The sequence below is a fragment of the Mustela erminea genome, chromosome X (genome assembly GCF_009829155.1).
Source record: "Mustela erminea isolate mMusErm1 chromosome X, mMusErm1.Pri, whole genome shotgun sequence".
Taxonomy (NCBI): domain Eukaryota; kingdom Metazoa; phylum Chordata; class Mammalia; order Carnivora; family Mustelidae; genus Mustela; species Mustela erminea.
The window spans coordinates 90388869-90409301 of NC_045635.1; the positions used below are offsets into that span (position 1 = coordinate 90388869).

The 20433-nt window shown below is 37.1% G+C and overlaps 2 protein-coding genes across 8 annotated transcripts in view; one reads left to right on the forward strand and one right to left on the reverse strand.

Moving 5' to 3' along the window:
• Window positions 1-7241, reverse strand: part of COL4A6 (collagen type IV alpha 6 chain) — a 281441-nt gene extending 274200 nt beyond the window's left edge. For 2 of the 4 annotated variants that reach the window (XM_032331818.1, XM_032331815.1), the window contains exons 1-2: window positions 4706-4966; window positions 4451-4502 (exon numbers count right to left, since the gene is read on the reverse strand). In XM_032331818.1, coding sequence (XP_032187709.1) covers window positions 4451-4502; window positions 4706-4716 — 63 coding nt within the window. In that variant the 5' untranslated portion in view covers window positions 4717-4966. Of the gene's footprint in view, window positions 1-4450; window positions 4503-4705; window positions 4967-7175 lie in introns of those variants that run through there. The other 2 variants (XM_032331816.1, XM_032331817.1) reach the window with 2 other exon arrangements.
• COL4A5 (collagen type IV alpha 5 chain) overlaps window positions 6300-20433 on the forward strand; it is a 238612-nt gene continuing 224478 nt past the window's right edge. For 3 of the 4 annotated variants that reach the window (XM_032331820.1, XM_032331819.1, XM_032331822.1), the window contains exon 1: window positions 6300-6769. In XM_032331820.1, the coding sequence (XP_032187711.1) occupies window positions 6689-6769 (81 nt within the window). In that variant the 5' untranslated portion in view covers window positions 6300-6688. The remainder of the gene's footprint in view (window positions 6770-20433) is intronic. The other variant, XM_032331821.1, reaches the window with a different exon arrangement.

A 20433-nucleotide genomic window follows, 5' to 3' on the forward strand; every position in this document is an offset into this window, starting at 1 on the left:
TCTGTAAAATCAAACAGATTATTGGTATGCGTAGAAAATGCAAATGCCCTCATTCCTGAACAAGCCTTAGAAAGTGACAATTTGTTTACTCTAAAAACCAGTTGCATAACTAGGGTTTTTTTCATGTCATAGATTACTTTGGCAGGCTAGTGAAGGCTATGGACTCTTTTTCAGAATAATTTTTTAAATGTATTCAGTAAAATACATGGGATTACAGTGGAAACCAATCATATTGAAATATAATAATCAAAACATATAATAAAACAAATTTGTGATATACAATTATAATTCTATAATGTGCTTCTTTAGTAGCACATTAAATAATTCTATAATTATAAATAAATATAAATAATTCTATAATAATATATAATATATGATAATCTATAAATAATTCTATAATGTGCTTCTTTAGTAGCACATTAAATAATATCTATTTCCCCACTTCTCTTGTCTTAAAATATGTTTGTATTTGACCTATCAATAGTGTAGCTACATTATCATCTATGTGTTAACCATTTACGTAGTCATTTGAAGATTCCTTTGAGGATGTGCTCATATGTATGTTTCAGTATCTTTAGTCAACCCAAGATACATATTCTATGTACATATATACATGCATATATATGTTATATATTGTGATTATTCACAGCTAGCTGATATAGGATATTTGCTAGAAGGCAAAGCAGAAGACTACTTTAAATTTTCATATTAAGAAAATGAAAAGACCAACCATCAGCCACAGATTGGGAGAAAATATCTGCAAGTTGTAATGTAAGGACTTGTAACCAGAATATACAAAGAACTCTTAAACTCAATAATAAGACATCTGAATATTAAAATGGGCAAAATATTTAAATAAATATAAATATAATTGTTTCATATGACCCAGCAATTCCATTCCTACATAACTACTCAAGAAATGCAAATTGAATGTCCACACAAAGATTTGGATGATAATGTTCATAACAGCATTATTCATAATAACCCAAAAGTAGAAAGAGCCCAAAGTCCATTAACTGGTGAATGCATAAACAAAATGAGGTATATCCATAATGAAATATCAATTTTAAATGCCAATACCAGTAGAGTAAAATACTGATATATGCTACAACATGAAAGAACTTCAAAAACATCATGGTAAGTGAAAGATGCCAAACACAAAAGATCACATATTATATGATTCTATTCTCTTTATATGAAATGCCTGGAAAAGACAAATCTATAGAGGTAGAAAAGTAGATTCATGTTCTCTTGGAGTTAGGGGTAGGAATGAGGATTAACTGTGACTGGATATGAAGGATTTTACTGGGATGATGAAAATCTTCTAAAACTGGATATAGCGGTAGTTGCACAACTTGGCAAATTTACTAAAAATCATTGAATTGTATACATAAAATGGGTGAATTTATGTTATTTAAATTGTATCTCAGTAAGGTTGGTTTCTTAAATTGTATCTCAGTAAGGTTGGTTTCTTTTTTTTTTTTTTTAAAGATTTTATTTATTTATTTGAGAGAGAAACAGTGAGAGAGAGCATGAGCGAGGAGAAGGTCAGAGAGCGAAGCAGACTCCCCATGGAGCTGGGAGCCTGATGCGGGACTCGATCCCAGGACCCCGGGATCATGACCTGAGCCGAAGGCAGTCCTCCAACCAACTGAGCCACCCAGGCGTCCCGGTTGGTTTCTTTTGAAGAAAGAATTCTTAGAGACACAACCTCAAATAAGGTAAATATTCCTCTTGATCCTCAGAGTAGGAAGAAACTTTTTCTGTCTCTGAAAATCCCTAACGCTCTATTCATATTTTGATGGCTGCAATTAGGGCTGAACATCACAGTGGAAAGGGCCAACTTAGCCAAGTCACAACTTTAAGGAAAGAAGCTTGTATTTCGATCAGACCTTGATTTACCTATGCTCTTTGCAGAAGGGGACAAACAGACATATGTTTTCTCCCCCTTTTGCCTTTTCTCTACCCAGATAACAGTCCCTAGGCTTTGACTTTAAATATGCTTGGTTGTATTAGAGCTTTTACAGAGGGAGATTTGAGGCAAACTGGGAAGAAAAAATAAGGACCTTGACTACTTTGGCTGCATACTTTAACTGCTAGACGTGTTGGCCTATGGTGAGATATGAATCTTTCTAGTCTTTTCTTTAACATAATGCAGGTACATGCAGATAATAATTTATCATTAGGTATCTTATCTTTTAAGAAACATAATGACCAGCATTGTCTGAGAAAGTAAAATCCTAGCAAGTTAGAGACTATGTTTAAATAAATCTTTGTGTGCTATGACTCAAGTACTTAAAAACCAAAAATGATTATGGATATTCTGAAATCCTAGGCTCTATCTCATTCAGATAAATTGTGCAAGCATTTCACCTCACTGAAGATCATCACTCTTTTAAAAGAAATTTAATGGAAACTCATTCTTTAATCCCAGGTTTTAACGTTTAGCTTTCCATCCTTTAAGTGGCACTGCTTTATAAACTCTGACAAAGAGAAATCAAAACTACCTAAAGGACCCTATCTCAAATGCTCACCAAGATTCTGTTATTGGCAACTTAACGTTCACAGTGAACACACTTTCTTATAGAAAAGTACAACCTAGTTCCTTGTCAATCTACTTAAAAGTTATTTTTTCATTAATATTAGTCAAGGTACAGAGAATTCAAAGAGCTAAAGCCATTTGAAAGGTGAAAGACATTACAAACCCAGAGGATAAACTGGAATTGAGAGGAGATGAGAACTTCCCAATATACAGGAGAATCTACTACAAGGAAGGAATACAAACAAAAAACCTCCCCTCAGAAAAGTCATCTTTTGAGAACTTATCCAGCAACTCTCCTAGCTTTACATTGCCAAAGATATGATGCAGAAGTAAACAGCATTGAAGGAGCACCTCTGGATGTAAATAAGGTAAAAAAAAAATATTGTCAGTGTATCTCAAGGTTTATTTTAGTCTTACCAGGGTCACTCACACTGATATAGCAGGTGACATTGTAAAACAATGAGACAGAATCTGAAATCCATACATCAAAGCAGTGCTTGATTTTGGAGACACATTTCAATACTTCTAAGAATTAAAGCATAATCCTCCAGTGACTTTTACGGATATCAAGAGATAAGATGCAGTGTTTGGGAAGTTTCCAGCTATCTAGAATGATTTGTTAATGCTTCTCCCCAAAAGTACATTGAATACAATCAGCTAGAATCTGAAAATAAAGGTTTAGCTGGAGGGTATGCTGCCCAGCCATAACATTTTTATAAGTGGCAAGATTCCTGGACAAATTGTTAACTAATCAAAACCTGGCATTTTCAATAAATGTAGTATTGAGCCTCAAGGTAACCTATAACTAAACTTGTGTACTGGGGGAATCTGATGGAGAAGTACACGGAATTGTAGATCAATATTCCTGTTTACAAAGTCTAGAATATACTTACATAAGAGCTGATGTTCTGAGTTGGGGGGGGGGTGGCACAAGATGTCAAGTATTCTGGCATCATTCTCTTTTCTTAAGAGAAATCATTTCACTTTATTCTGATATTTTCTTAAAGATACATACCAGGATAAAGTAATCCTCCCTCTCCCCATAAACATATTAGCTGATTTTATTGCACTGAATTAAGTATGGCTCTATAAATATAGTATTTACAAATATTTCAAGTACTACAAATATGGCCAATTATTTTAAATTGTCAAATCCACAAGGTAAATATCTATCATCTATACAGTGTGTGATTTTGGCTATTAACAGTTTATTAAATAGAGCAGTGAAATAGTACTCAATAGTCAAACAACTTCACATTTGAACTCAGCAGCTAACTTTATTTCTGCCAGCAGATTTTTTTTGTGTATTCTAAACTTTCTGATGACACAGAAAACCAGTGAAAGGAAACATCAGACAGAACCGAACATCATCTAGTGTTATTAGTTCAGTTCAGGTAGTTAAAGAGTCTAGATGTTTTCATCTGGTACTGTCAAAGGATCACAAGCAAATACTTAAGTTTAACTTCCGTAACTTTCACGGCACTTTCAAGTCCCACTCCTGGGGCTCTCCTCCCACTCTCAAATTTGTGTGCCAATTCATGTTCTTGTAGACTGGGAGAAATTACATTTCTTCTGTCTTGGAGGTAGATGCACAGAAAAGCATCAGATGTCAGTCATCTTAAAATCCTCTGGGAAGAGGCTCAGAAATGTGTATCTCTTGTGTCTTCTACTTTTATTTTCCCATCCCATTAGGAAGTTTTGGGACGGAAAGATGCCTGAGCCCCAAAGGCATAAGCGTGACGCTGTGCTATTCCTAAGAACCCCATTAACTCCCACTAGAAAGGAGAGTGATGTGAACTGTTTCCCAGTGCAACCTTCTGTAACCCCCTTACACAAACACTAGAGGTGGAATGGGAAGGGGTCAAAGGAGGAGGAGAGAAAAGGGGGGGGTGGGGGGAAGAGACTCACAGCTCCTACCAGTTCCTCAGTCAGGCACAACGTAACCAGGAGCAGCCACAACCTGAAAACAGGAGAAGTGTGAGTAACATGGGCTCTCAAGGCTCCGGGGTCCTACCTACGTCTGGCCATAATTCCCGACCCCTTTTGGCTGCCTGCCCCCCACCCCTTCCTCTACAATGACATAAGTACAAGTATAGTCCCAGTCCTGCAAAAGTGGCTCAAAGTAGGAAAGAGGGAGGGGAGCTCAGGGCAGCAACAGCTCACCCAGGGTGCATGCTTGCGGCTTCTCCAGAGCTGGGTCCCGGGAGACAGCTAAGCGGCTCCACAGCCCGGGCTCATCAGGGCTACGCTGATGCTTGGCGGCTGCTTCCTTAATCAGGAGGACGGGTAGGGGGGCGAAGTAGCTCACTTCGGAAGAAACTAAACTCAGCTTCTAGATAAGAAGTGCCCCAAAGGGAAACAGTCAGCGGTGCCCGCTACAACTTGCAGCACTCAAAAAAGATAGTTCCATACACCAGGAGAGGAAGGAATGGAGGGGAAAGGGGCGGGGCTGCCTGCTGTCAATCATCCCCCCTACCTTGGGCAGCCAGGCGTCTTTCTCACTTTCAGACACCTCTGCACATAACATTCCCACGCATCTCCATAGCTTCACGCTCAGGGTCATAGAGACCTATACACTAAGATCTAAGCAACTATGCAGCGTACACTTCCATAAACCACTGTTAACTCTTACACATAAATAGATTTAGGGCACAGGACTCCTACAGATTCACCCCGAAGTGCCCTTGCACACTCGCCCAAGTGCATATAACACTCATTCTGATTGTCTACTAAACTCTTGGTGGTTCTTTCTGGAGTTGTAAATCTACCCAAAACTGTGTAGAACCTAAGGATGAGTGGGACCCCATGAATAGGTCCAAAGCCTTGCAAGACTCTCAAGTGGCAAATTCTAGGGTCTGAGATAACAGAAATGTTCAGCAAATCCTCAAAGACCCTCCAAGGAGTACACACAAAATAGTTTCTGGGCCTGTTGGTTACTTAACAAATCTACAGATCAGGATTACCAAAGCAATGCTCAAGTCTACTTTATTTCGGAAACATCAATTCTACTGCCATTAACTACATCAATGTTTCCAATTAGGTGTTTGTGTTAGTTTTAAAGAAAACAGCATGAAAGTTTTTAATTTACTGTATTGAATCCTTGGGAAACACAACCGCAATGAGTTTCAATACCTTTTATATTATTTAATATAAAAGGTACAAATTATAGCATTTAGCAATGCTATAATAAAAAGATGACTGTATTACAATAACATCCAACCATATAATAGTTACTAATACCTACTGAATGCTCCTCAATCTTAGATGTTTAAACACGCATAAAAGCTTCATGTAAGTAGGTTCATTTTCCTGATTCTTTGGTTGTAAGAATATATTTAATTATATAAATATATATATTTATGTAACATATATATATACACACGGTCCTAATATTTTTCACATATTTTATTGTATGTAGACACTTTCCTGCGAGCAGGTGAAAGGCAAACAACTCCAGCTGCCCAGGGAGCAGCGACCAAAATTTGTTTCTAACCATTAACAATAAAAATCTCAGTTTCCTGTAAGATCCATCCGCTAAAAAAAGTAGTCCCAGCTCAGGTCTATTTGTAGTTGGCTTTGGTGCTCTCACCAGTGAGAGTGGAACCGGTCAGGGAAGAGTAATACCAACGGAAGGTGAGAGTGAACGAATAGAAAAGCTTCTCCGTTGGTCTCATGGTGCCCAGCTAAGTGGTCTGGAAGTTTCCCTCCCCCAAATAACTGAGCGTCACTCCCTCGCAGGTTGCTGGTGCAGTCTGAAGCGGTGGCGGAGTGATCCTCAAATTCCCCAGTGCTGGCGGGGAGGGGGCGGTGCGGGAGGAGACGGGGAGGAAAGTTGAGCTGTGGGACTTGCATGAGGAAAAAGTTTGCAAGTCCAGACAGAAGGGAAAAGTTCTCCCGAGAGACGGGCTTTGGGGAGGGGAGGGGGGAGGGAAGAAGAGCTTCTCTCTCTCTCTCTCTTTTTTTTTCCCACCCCCTCCACTTTTAAAAAGCTTCCTCCTCACCTAAGCTGACGGGCACACTTGGAACTCCCTCGCTGTCCTTCTCCGCCTCTAGCTCTCTCCCCATAAACTCAAGATTATGTCAGTTGATCAGAGCTGGCCAGGGATTTCGTGCGGGTGTTGAAGGAGCTGCGGGAGCCGGAGAAGAATGAAACTGCGCGGAGTCAGCCTGGCTGCCGGCTTGTTCTTACTGGCCCTGAGTCTTTGGGGGCAGCCTGCAGAGGCTGCGGTAAGTCCTTCCTTCTACCCCCCACTCCCCCCCTCAACACCAGTCATCTCACTCTGAGGGCAGAAATTAACTTTTTGTCCCTTTACCTTCCTTTCTCCTCGGCCTTGGCCAATCTGCCCTCACTTGCTTAGGAAGAAACATTGTTTACAACGCGGGTAACTCTAGCCTTCTCCAGCCCAGGGGAGAGGTTTATGTTTAAAAATAGGGCCCCTGGCTTCCCTACAGCTAGCTGCTCTTAGGGGGTGTGTGTGTGTGTGTGTGTGTGTGTGTGTGCGCGCGCGCGCGCAGAGTGGAGCCGGGGTGGGGGACGCACGTTAATAGCTCACTAGGCTATTAGTGGAGGGTCTTTGAAACTTTTCCTCCCCACCCTCCGCCCTCGGGTTGTTTCCCTTTCCTACCCGCTAACCTTTACACTAGTTGTACCCAGCCCACGCAGTCTTTTAAACCTGGCCTGTAGTTGAATGTTTTGCCTTTTCTATATCCAGCTTCCATCAAACTGCTGAGCGCGCCCAGGAAGTGCTTCCCTTTTGCCCCTTCCTTAGGCCACACCTCTGGCCACTAAAGCCCTTGTGTCCCCCTTTTGACATCCTTATGGCGGACGCTCAGGTAACACACCAAAGAAGAAGGAGGTAAAGATGGATGGCTTCAGGCTTCGTGTCTTTTCTGAGTTGTGTTTTTGTTTGTTTGTTTTTAAGTTATGGGATTTTGCTTATTTACTTTAAAAAAAAGTCTTACTGAGGCACCTAAACAAATTGAAAATATGCCCATCACCTATTTAAAGGAAAAGAATTCTTTTTTCAAAGGAGAGTGAGTATTCTGGTTTAAAGGACAGAGGAGGATGCACCTGTGCAATGACAGAGCAGAAAGTTCCACTCAGTTTTAGGAATGTAGAATTAAAACCCCAGTCTCTCATTATCTCCTAGAAGGATCTCTGGGTAGTCCCACCCACAGTCTTTCTGGGGTTGAGGCAGATGTAAAGGCTTTGTTAAAGGAAATGTTCTCCAGCCTGAAGCCCATCATCCTTCTAGTCCCTTAACCTTGAAAGAATTAAGTATGCGACAAATTATTTAAAAATTACATTTGAGTGATCTTAATGGGTGGTTTTAAAAACACTTTAATGTGAGATCATGGCTTAGGCCTTCCGTGGTTGAGTGAGTTATCAATTCTTTATATATGCAGCTGCTGTGTTATGGCTTATCTGGGTCCACGTTTAAGTTAGCTGTCTGGTTTCTCTATACAGTCTGCATACCTCAGATTACATTGTCCTTTTATCCTCCAGAAAATGTGTACTCAAGGTATGAAAACTAACTTTCACATTACTCTAAGCACAATGTAATTATGAGAGCGAGTCTTCTGAAAAACCATGACTATCAACCACACTTGTAATTGTTCCTCCGAAAAATTAGAGATGACTTAAAATTGCTTTTTTGATACAGAGCATCTTAATGGGGTAAGGTTTTGCCACTTAATAGTATTTATAGACCCCTGGATAAAACTACAGTTGTGTTGTTGAAAGTAGTTACTTTTAAAAACTTTTAAAAACATCTTGGCACGGGGTGCCTGGGTGGCTCAGTGGGTTAAAGCCTTTGCCCTGGACTCAGGTCATGATCTCAGGGTTCTGGGATCGAGCTGGCATCCTGGCTCTCTCTGCTCAGCGGGGAGCCTGCTTCTTCCTCTCTCTCTGCCTGCCTCTCTGACTACTTGTGATCTCTCTCTGCCAAATAAATAAATAAAATCTTAAAAAAAAATCTTGACGCTTATGGCATTTGGCCCAGGGGCAAAGGTTTTGTGGTGTTTGATTAAATATTTCAATTTTTTACTTTGATGTTGCTATTAGTAAATGTGCACCTGATATTAGTCATACAGGTATGTATAACAATACATCAGTTTGTATTAAAACAATTTATATTAAAAGTGAGATTTCTTTTTATGGGTGACAAGACTTGGGAGCAAGCTTGTTTTCTTGGACTCTTAATGATGGTTCATGAAGTAGTTACAGAAGATATGCAGTTTTTTTTCCTTTTTCTTTCTATATAGTTTTAAAAGAACATTTTATATTCTATTTCTCTATCATTAGGACATTGTGCCTCTAATAAAGCCAGGGGTTTGTTTTTTCTACTTCACACATCAATATCCTAGTTAGGTGAAATGTTTTAATCATCTCAAAGGTATGAGTGGTATCTTCTATCCATATTAATGCTGGGGATATTGGTGACCTTCTCCAGAGTAAAATGGGTGGTAGTGGGGTTGACTGATTGTTGACCGAAGTAGTCTGGTATTGGGGCTTTTATATCTGGAAGAACACTGATACAAGAACTGCTTTAATTTTTCATAGTTAAATGATATATCTCTGAAGTCATACCAAATGGGGATATCATAAATACGTGGAAGATTTTTTTTAGACAGTGATTACTAGGTGGAAAAGAGTAACCTTAATTCTGAAAAGGTTAACAGTATGAGAAAAAGGCAGGGTTACGTTGCAAAGGTAATTTCTAGTGGTGGAAATAACATATTTTTATGTAAAGGTGATCATACCCATGCTTACTATCAGTAGGATATGCACTTAGATTTATGGATATGGTGTGTAAGATTGTATTACCCCCTACTATACAAATGTTAGTGTTTGGGGGCAGTGGAGTAGATAGGCTTCTCTAATTTAAATACGCTATTTCTCTTGTGACCAGTGGCAACGACATACTCAGGGTAGTGGTGTCGTTTGTGACCTGGAACAGTTTTTCCTTTGAAGTATACTATGAATTAACTGCTCTGTAGGAAGAATTGTTGACACTGTGATCATAACTTAAATATTTGAGTGTTTACTATGGGCCAAGCATGTGCTAATATGGCAATGTACATTATCATATATAGTATTCACAACAGACCTAAGAGATATATATGATTGTTGTCCCTGCTTTAGAGATCAAGAAGCTACGGATCGTAGATTAGGTGACTTCCAAAAAATCACATAGGTACTAAGTTGTGGGGCTGGAAATTTAGACAGTTTGACTCCAAATTCTTTACCCTCAATGACTGTACTATAGTACCTCCTTTGTATGTGGTTTATAGAGACTTAACTTGCTGTTTTGAGTGTTTGGATCTCTGCTACTTTTTTTTTTTTTTTTTTGATGGGGGAAACACAGGATGTGAAATGGAAATGATAATGGGGATTATATCTCTTCCTGCTGATCTTAGGAGAAGTAGCATCTTATAATGGAAACAGCTTTGGACTTACATTAAGAGATCATAATAGAGATCAGTTTGATCTTTGTACAATGTTTACATATAGAGATATAATTTAAAAGCAATCTAGAAGCAATTACTTGTTGAAGGTGTGATTTTATACTATCACATATAAAAAGTTAGATTTATAAAACAACTATTATTTGTGGTGGATGATTATTTTAAAGAAAGTCTTGCTTTATTTTTCTTTTAATTTGTCAGTTTCCATAATAATTTTAAATATGCTAAACTTTTCAGTAGCATGTCTATTATGATTAAACAGGGTATGTGTATATGGTGGCTCTCTGCTTAAATTGCCCAGTTCACTTCTGTTTTTTTTTTCTAATTTACCTAACCATTGTATCAAATTCTATTTACTCAACTATCTAGATAATTTTAGTTTTGTGTATATATTTATAAATGAGTTTGTCCTTTGTGTAAGAGTGTGTACATTTTTTCTGTGTTTTTATTTTGCTTTTAATGTCTATATGTTCAACACTAGACTTTTGACCTTGTGTTAACCTTGATAATTGATTCATTTAGTGTCTACCAGGTTTATATGCCATAAAGTCCCTGTGTTTTCCTTTTGTAATTACAAAGTGAGCTGATCTCATAAAGATGTATGAGGCGATATTGTGAGACAATGTAAATATCCTGTTTTTCATCATATTTTTGCCTGCTTGAAATTAGCATCTATTGAGAATTCTGGCCTGAATAATTATTACTGTGATATTTGCCAATAGTGGTTTTCAGTTTTTAACATTTTCTGTACTTATTAATTGAAATCTAATATAGCAAAGAACTTCACCTCTGTTATTTACTTATTATCCTTTCAGTTACTTATAGCAGTATGGAGTTACGGATATTTGTTTTATTCTATGAGTTATAATGAGTTTTGCTATTTTTACTTTTATTTTTGCTGAAATTATCCCAGATTTGGCTAATGGGAGGTTCTTCCATTTGGCTTCTGTGTCCTTTCAGTGTGTCCCTGCCATCTTTTGAGCATTCCCTTACATTCTGGTACTACAAAATGTTCCAGCCTCATTTTTTCTACTTAAACTGCCCCAACCCTGGAATCAGCCATTTTTCTAGGGAGCCCTGATCCTTTTTATTGGATAATGGTATTTAGAAGTCAAGGTGTGGGTGCCTGGTGTGCTCATGGCTATTGAGGTGTCGTTGGTTCTATACCTTCTCAGCAGACAAAACTAAGACATAGATGTATATATACACAGATGTATATCCACGTATTTATCTATCTTTTTTCAATCTCTCTTTGTGTATATTTGTATCCAAGACCACAGAATAAAAATATATCTTTGATGTTGTAGAATCTGGTGTCTCTCTGCAGACATGTTTTGTGGGCTTTGGAGAGGTCTTGTGCAGAATCTTTAAAAACTTGGCCTCTGGAGTCAGACCTGGAATCTGACTGGTAGATGTGTTACCTTCAACCAAGTGGTAACCTCTAAGCTTTAATTACCTTATTGGCAAAAGGGGATGCGTGGTACCTATGTCACAGGTTGTTTTGAGGATAAAATGAGAGGAGTTATGTAAAGCATTTAGAATAGTAGTTGGCAAATTGTGAATACATTTAAGATTTCATTGCTGTCATTACAAGTTATTGACTTGTCATTTCTTAATGCATTAACTCTCAAATTCTCTGCCTGATATTCAGGGTCTATAGTGATCTTTCCCTCCATCCAAGCTTGTTTTTCTTTACATTTTACAATATACAGTCTCCATTCTAGTCTAGGTGAGCTTTCATATAATACCTTGAGCACTACGTATGTATTTTGCCTCTCCATTTTTTAAAGGGGTTTTATTTATTTATTGGATAGAGAGAGCACAAGTAGGCAGTAGGGAGAGGGAGAAACAGGCCCCCTGTTGAGCAGAGAGCATGATGTGAGCTCCATCCCAGGATGCTGAGACCAGGACCTGAGACAAAGGCAGATACTTAACTGACTGAGCCACCCAGTGCCCCTTGCCTCTCCATTTTGATTGGAAACCTGTGGATCCAAATCTTTGCTCAGTTTCAGTGTGATGTTTATATTCATCCAGCATATATTTGTTCAGCTACTTATAAGTATTTAAGAATGATATATGTTGTTTTATTTCTACCCTCTTGGATGTGTACTGTTCACAAAATCATTTTGTGTTAGACACTGTGGATAAAATTATATAAGATAGACAAGTTTCTTGCCTCCATGGAGTTTACAAGCTAGTGAGAATAGTCTTTCTGTGAAACTTTGCCTTACTATTACATATCAATGGCTGATTTTACTCTTCTTTGAAAATTTTGTAATATTTATCCTCTTCCTGTCTAGTATCTAAATGTATTTGGTCTTCCAGGGCATTTTGTTTCCTGAGATTTTATCTGATCTTCCTATTAGATTATAGGCAAGAACTATATATTTGTTCATTTCTTCAATTTACATGTTGGTTTTGTCTAATAGCAAAAGTAATACATGTGCAGTATTGGAAACTTGAAAATGCAGAAAATTATAAAGAAGAAAATAAAAACATTTCCATTGTTCTATCAACAGCATAGAAATAACTAATTATTGTTAATGATTTTCCTCTTTATGTATCTAATATTTTTTTTAAAAAAGTAAATTGGTTAAAACTTTTTAAAAAGTTGAGATTACTTCATATACAGTTGTATATCTTAATGCTTGTTTTACTTATTAAGCATTTTCCCATGTTATTAAAATTCTTTGTTTAAGATACCAGTTTTAGGGGCACCTGGTAGGTACAGCCGGTTAAGTGTTCAACTTGAGATTCTCTCTCCTCCCTCTGCCCCTACTGCTCATGTTCTCTCTCAAATAAATAAATAAATCTTAAAAAAACGTACTAGTTTTAAATGACTGTATATAATTTATACACACCACAATTAAATCACCTATTCATTTTTTTCTTTTTTAAAAAAATGATTTAAATTCATATTAGTTCATATGTAGTGTAGTATTAGTTTCAGGGGTAGAATTTAGTGATTCATCAGTTATATATAACATCCACTGCTCATTACATCAAGTGCCCTTCCTAAACCCATCACCTAGTTACCCCATCCCTCTACTACATCCCCTCAGTTTGTTCCCTATATTTAACAGTCTCTATGGTTTACCTTCCCCTCTTTCTTTATCTTATTTTAGTTTTCCTTATTCACTTGTATAGAATATTTTTAAAGGATTTTTTTAAAGTAATCTCTGTGCCCAGTATGGGGCTTGAACTCACAACCCCAAGATCAAGAATCACATGCTGTACTGACTGAGCTAGCCAGGTGCCCCTGTAGAATATATTTTTAAATTTCAAGTTTTGAAAGCCATTGTAAGAAAAACTGCCATGAATATTTATTATTTCATATTTTGTATTCTTTTCTTAGTACTGCTTCCTTTATGGGGAATTAGTGGGTTAAAAGCCATTAGTATTTTCAGAGTCTTTGGTACATGCAGTAGACCCTAACATTTAGAAAGGTGATATCACAAACGTAGTGATCCAAAGGGGCACGTGCACCCGAATGTTTATAGCAGCAATGTCCACAATAGCCAAACTATGGAAAGAACCTAGATGTCCATCAACAGATGAATGGATCAAGAAGATGTGGTATATATACACAATGGAATACTATGCAGCCATCAAAAGAAATGAAATCTTGCCATTTGCGACAACATGGATGGAACTAGAGCGTATCATGCTTAGCGAAATAAGTCAAGCAGAGAAAGACAACTATCATATGATCTCCCTGATATGAGGAAGTGGTGATGCAACATGGGGGCTTAAGTGGGTAGGAGAAGAATCAATGAAACAAGATGGGATTGGGAGGGAGACAAACCATAAGTGACTCTTAATCTTACAAAACAAATTGAGGGTTGCTGGGGGGAGGGGGGTTGGGAGAAGGGGGGGTGGGGTTATGGACTTTGGGGAGGGTATGTGCTTTGGTGAGTGCTGTGAAGTGTGTAAACCTGGCGATTCACAGACCTGTACCCCTGGGGATAAAAATACATGTTTATAAAAAAAAATTTAAAAAAAAGAATATAACTAAAAAAAAAAAAAGAAAGGTGATATCAACAGATAAATTTTTATAGCTAACTTTTTTTTAGTGGTTACTATGTTATACCTGTTAGGTAGATAATATTATTCCCATTTTTATGTATAAGGAATCTAAGGCCTACAAGGTAGTTAAATAACTTGACTGAAGCCATGCAGTTAGTGAATAATTGGGCCAAGATTTGAATCAGAATGGTCTGGCTCTAAAACCTGCTCATGAGATTTTCCTCAGTCTGTATTTTCTTTTTTTTTTTTCCAGTCTGTATTTTCATACATGATAGATAATACAGAAAAATAAAGTCATGTTGAAAAGTTGAATAATTCCCACTGCCCTGCCATAACCCCTTCCTGTGACTGGTCTCTTGACTTTATTTTATTTACTTTTTAAAAAAAGATTTTATTTATTTATTTGACAGAGAGAGTCACAAGGAGAGAGGGAACACAAGCAGGTGGAGTGGGACAGGAAGAAGCAGGCTTCCCACCAAGCAGGGAACCTGATGTGGGACTGGATTCCAGGACCCTGGGATCATGACTTGAGCAGAAGGCAGACATCCAAGGACTGAGCCACCCAGGCATCCCTTGACTTGATTTTAAAGATATGTTCATGACTGGTTCATCCTTTAATAACTCTTTATTGTAATTGCCTATGCCATCCATCCTCAAGGGCCTAATTTTAATTTTAATTCTGTAAACCTTGTGTTCCTCTGCATTTCTCCCCTGGACAGAAGGCGGAGCCTCCCCTCCAAGAATATCACCCCTTCCACCCTCATCCTCCTCCTAGCAATAGCAAGGATATAATATACCCCAAATCCATTGACATTCCCCCTTCCCTAGGAGAGTTGTGGAATGCATCTGAAATGGGTGCCCCCTTGCTCTCCCTTCTCACCCTCTTTGCCAGTCCCTACCCCATAGCTGCCTATGATGCTTACACTTAAATGGCTCTGTCTTTGTCTAGTGCTGTTCCTTGCTTTCATCTTTCCCTTAGTGTTACTCCAGGACCTTCCCCCCATTACTTGTTAATATAATTTTCTCACTTTGGGGCGATGCCGTCCCCTGCATCTCCTCTTTTAAGAAACAAACTCCTAAGTATATGTGGAATCAGAGGTCCCCCATCCAATTTGTACCACTCCCACGTTACCTTCTTGTGTTTCTTCACTAGCTAAGAGACTTTATTGCCTTTATGCCAGCCTTGTAGCTTGTGCAGTTCAAATGTATTCCTCTGTAAAATCACAAACTGTTACATATTATGGCTTTTCCAGGTGGCACTTGAATAGCTGAACTTTAAGCTTCTGAATGATAGAGATCTTCTCTTGCCAAATTACTTTGCAGAATGGTTTTACCAATTATACTCCTATCAGTAGTGTATAAGAGTGCCTATGAGACAACCTTAATAATTTTTTTTTTCTATCTAGTACAGTGACTATGGAATTGATGCCCAATTGATTGCCAGTTGGTTGGTTGATTTTGGTCCTATCCTCTAATGATTTTCTTTTTAAAATGTAATGATTCCATTATCTCATCCCCTCTGACAATAGCAACCATGGAACAGAAGTAATTTTTGAAAATATATTCTTTCTAATTAACATTATAAATGAACCACCCAGCCACTTAACTAAATCTTCATTACAAAGATTTGTTTTTAATAGCAGTAATTGTTGAGGACTTTTGGAGAGGCATCTTTAGTGTGATCTCTGATACATAGGCTCCTTTAATTTTAACAAACCAGATTCTCATTTTATGCATCAATGCTTGAGTTTATTTACCTTCATAATCTATCCAGGTCCAACTGCCCTTTGTTCCTTTAGCAGCTTCTGCTGGCCTTTAATCAAAAGTGTAGTCTGTGATGGTACTTGCTACCCTGATGAAATGGGAACCTTAAATTCCTTGCTATTTGGTAACCAAGGACAACCAAAGGCAAATGTTACAATGAGACAGGCTTTCGCAAAATTCAGTTTTTAATTTTTTTTAATTTTAATGAATCCGATGTAAACATTACATTTACTTATTAACTTGGAGACTCATAAGCACTGCTTATGAGCAAGTGCTACTCAGATTAATGGAATTGGTTTTATGACAGTGAGTACTACAATAAGACTGTAAGAAATTCTGTTGGCATTTCCATCATTTTACAATTCAAATAACATTCCTCCTATATGTTATGAGAACTGGATGAATTGCTTCCAAATTTTCTTATAGTATATATGACACTAATGGAATACTGAAGGAGATCTTGGAACTTGAGGAGTAAAATGATACCAAGAGTGGGACACTAGGGAAACACCACTTAGTGTATTCTGCGTTTTGGGCTCTCTAGGACTTTGCAAATGGAGGAAAGGTCCTTCTCTGTCCATAATCTCACAATCTATTTGATGGAGTAAAATATTTCCTATATGAAAGATAGGCATAATAGTGATAGTGCCTGTTTATATCAGATAAGTATTTTTCTGTTACAGGTGGTAGAAAGCACTAATTCAGCTGTCTTGACAATAAAGGAAAATTTTAGCTCACTTAACAAGAAGTTTTGAAGTAGAATATCTCCAAGGTTAATCAGTTCAGCCAAATAATGACCTAGGTTCCTTCTCCTTTCTGTTCTGTCATACTTTAACAGCTTACTCTTAGATTAGTGCCCTTCATACTAGCAGGATGGCTGCTGCAGTTCCAGAGATCACACGCAGACACCACATTGACTAGTAAAAGAAGAGTATGAACTGTTTGTTCATTTGTGTCCTTTTTCATCAGCAATGAAAACTTTTTAAGATGTCCCATACCTCCACCCTGAAAACAGCCCTTATATTTCATTGGTTAGAATTGTGTTGTGTGTATATATTTATACAAGTACATTGGCAAGTGAAATAGGACCATAAAAGTAGCTAGACCAGTGATTCAGCACCTCTGTTTCCAAAGCATGTTGGTTCCTGGAAAGGTTGGGTGGGTGAGAAAATCTGTATAAAAGCAAGGTTCTTTTAGGAAGGAAAAAATAGCTCCTGTTTCATGACCTCATGAGCTTGTCCCCAGGATTAGTTGAATTACAGATTTTTAAGAAATTCATGTATTTGTCAAATGTAAGATGTATTACTTAATAAGGAAACTAATGTTTTGTTGAGTTGTACAAATGAAAGATATTGAGTATTTACATAATTATGGACATTTTAGATCTAGAGTGACATTAAAGATCTTTTAAGTCAGTGGTTTTCGAAGTGTGGTCTCTGAACCCCTGAGATTCCTAAGATCCTATCAGGAGGAACATGAGGACTATTTTAATAAGAGTATGAAGACATTTTGCCCTTTTCACTTGTTGGGATTTGCACTGATGGTGGGTAAAACTGCTAGTGCAGTGTACCAAATTGTCCTAGTTGTATTCTTCATATACTTAGGGGATAAAAAGCCAATTTTGCTTAAGAATGGTCTCAGTGTAGTATTTTATTAGTTCTTGTCCCTTGAGTCCACATCTTTTTAATATTCTGTATGACAAAATGGGAAGTATATGCAAAACACTTATGTATATTGAAGTAAGGTCTTTGTTTACAGGAAAAGCACATGTGCAGTTGATTGAGTTGTAGGTTGAACTAGCTGATCTTTGTATGGAACACATTTTTATTGAAAGAACAAATGAGACAAACTGTAATTACTCAGACTTGGGTATTTGGCAAGCATTTTCTTGAAAATGAGCAAAGTGACTCTATTATTTAAAGGAAAACTACTGGCAGTATTTGTCGCCAATAAACAAGTTTGAACTTTTCAAGTAAGAATTAGAACTTGAATTCGAATCTACCACTATGAGCTTGACAGCTTCCCAGATCTTAGTCTTTTCTAATGAGATTGGTAATTATATTAATGTATATGATTTTTTTGATATTGTATAATGAAATGTGTTAACATTCTGAAGTTGTGCAAATCTCAGTGAACTAATATTTTCCAAATGACTAATGCATGATGTTACAATATCATGCATGGGTAAAAGATCCATTCAGAGGCAAGATAGATCAATGAGTTTTAATGTAATTGAGTACAAATAGTTAATTGATGAGGTTTCAGATTCTGTGTTGCAACTAACCTTAGAGTCTACCACTTATAGAGCTTTGGAATAGTATTAAAAAATATCCACAATTGTCATAAAAGGCTATTAAAGTACTCAATTTTCCAAATATATAACTTTATGAAGCCAGATTGTCTTCATATATTTCAATCAAAACAACATATTGCAACAGAATGAATGCAAAAGCAGATAGGAAGATCCAACTATTTCAACCAAAACAACATATTGCTACAGAGTGAATGCAGAAGCGGATATGAGGAAGCTGTCTTCTATCAAGACAGACATTAAAGAGATTTGCCAAAAAATAAAATAAAATAAAATAAAACAACCAGACAATTCCTCTTCACACTTTTCTGTACTTTTGAAAAATGTAATTAGTTTTCATAAAAATACATAACATATGTTAACATGTAATGGGTTCATTATTGTCACTTAAAATTTCTTTATTTGAATTTTACTTAGTTAACATACCGTGCACAGTATTGTCACTTTTAAATGAATGAATAATTATTTTATATATTACTCAGTTTTATTTTATATGGTATGTATTGATAGATAAAACCCACCTAAACAAAAGCTGTTGGAATCCTCAATGATTTTTATAAGAGTAACAGGGTCTTGAGACTAAAAAATTTGAAAACCACTACTCTACAGAGAACAACTCCATCATTTTATAGGAAAGTGAAATGATTAATGAAGGACTCAGCTGTTAGTTGCAGAAGCAGAACAGGAATCTTATTCTAGTTGTCTTTCCAGTATACCACTTTGGTTTAGTGATTGGTGAGCTGTTAATATGATTTTGTAATTTTATTCATCCTAGTAGACACAATTAAACTACTAAATAAAAATGGTGATATTCGATTGTACTTGTGTATCTTTCCTACCATCTTCAGTCCAATTGCCAAGTCAGAAACATTCTCACAGTATAAACCACAGCAGAGGAGACAGTAGTGAAAAAAGACAATAAGCTGAATTTAGTTATTTTTAGATACAAATTGGGAAACCCATGACATAGGACCCTTGTCTTATGTATTTATTTATTCACCATAGTATATAGACTGGTTCCTTACATGTAGCTGGTTCTCAGTAGCTAATCGTTGAATGAATTTTGAATTTGGGGGAAGGTAGATTTGGATAGCACCAGAGACAAGGCCTAGAATCAATGGAATGAGTTACAGGAACATTTGGTATCAATAATTTTCTAACAATTAAGATATTTAGTAATGGAAATGCCCCATTCTTGAAAGCGCTCAATTAGGGAGTGTATGCTACATTGTCAGCTATACCCAGGAAGTGTCTTTTAATTTTAAAATTCTATTGTTCTGGTTGATAGAAGGAAAATTCTTTCTTACTGAGCTCAAATCGGGTTCTCTATAGTTTTTAAGCAACATTGAGGTATAATTGACATACAGTAAAATGCATTTACTTAAAGTATACAATTTGTGGAGTTGTGACCTATGTGAATTCCTGTGAAACCATTGATACATTAAAAATAATGAACATATGGGTCACCAGAAAAGATTTCCATACCTCTTTATAGTCCCTCCCTTCCTTCCTACTTTCATTCCTCACCCCCAAGTAACCACTGATCTTTTTTTTTTTTTAATTTGACAGTGAGGGAGATCACAAGTAGGCAGAGAGGCAGGTAGAGGGGAGGAAACAGGCTCCCTGCTGAGCAGAGAGCCCGATGTGGGGCTCCATCCCAGGACCCCTAGATCACGACCTGAGCTGAAGGCAGAGGCTTAACCCACTGAGCCACCCAGGCGTCCCAACCACTGATCTTTCTTGCATTTGTTCCATTTTCTAGAGTTTATATTAATGGAATCATGTAGTATGTACACTTTCTTGTTCTGTCGTCTTTCTGTCAGCATTTGAGAGTCATTCATGCTGTGGTGTGTATCTGCAGGTCATTATTTTCTTGCTATGTAGTATTCTATCCTATGGATATGCCACTTTATTTTTCTGTTTACCTGTTAATGGACATTTGGGTTGTTTCCAGTTTGTGGCTTTTACAGGTAAAGCTGCAATGAACATTTTAATGTTTTCATTTTAACAGTTATTTTATTGAAGTGTAATTTTGTTGAAGTATAATTTACAAAAAGGGATATGCACTCATCTTAGGTGATCTTAGGTGAACAGCTCAATTGTTTTTTTAGTAATTATATACTCAGTAACCAATAAGCAAGTCAGGACATAGAACTTTTTTACTACCCCAAACTCCCTCATGCCCCCTTCCCTTTCCTTGTCTTTTGTGTCTTCTCTAAGATATCTTAAGCTCCAAGGTTGCAATAATATGTTTTCTCCTAGAATTTTTTTGGTTTCAGATTTTGTCCTTAAGCCCATTATTTTTTCTATGTAGATAACCAGT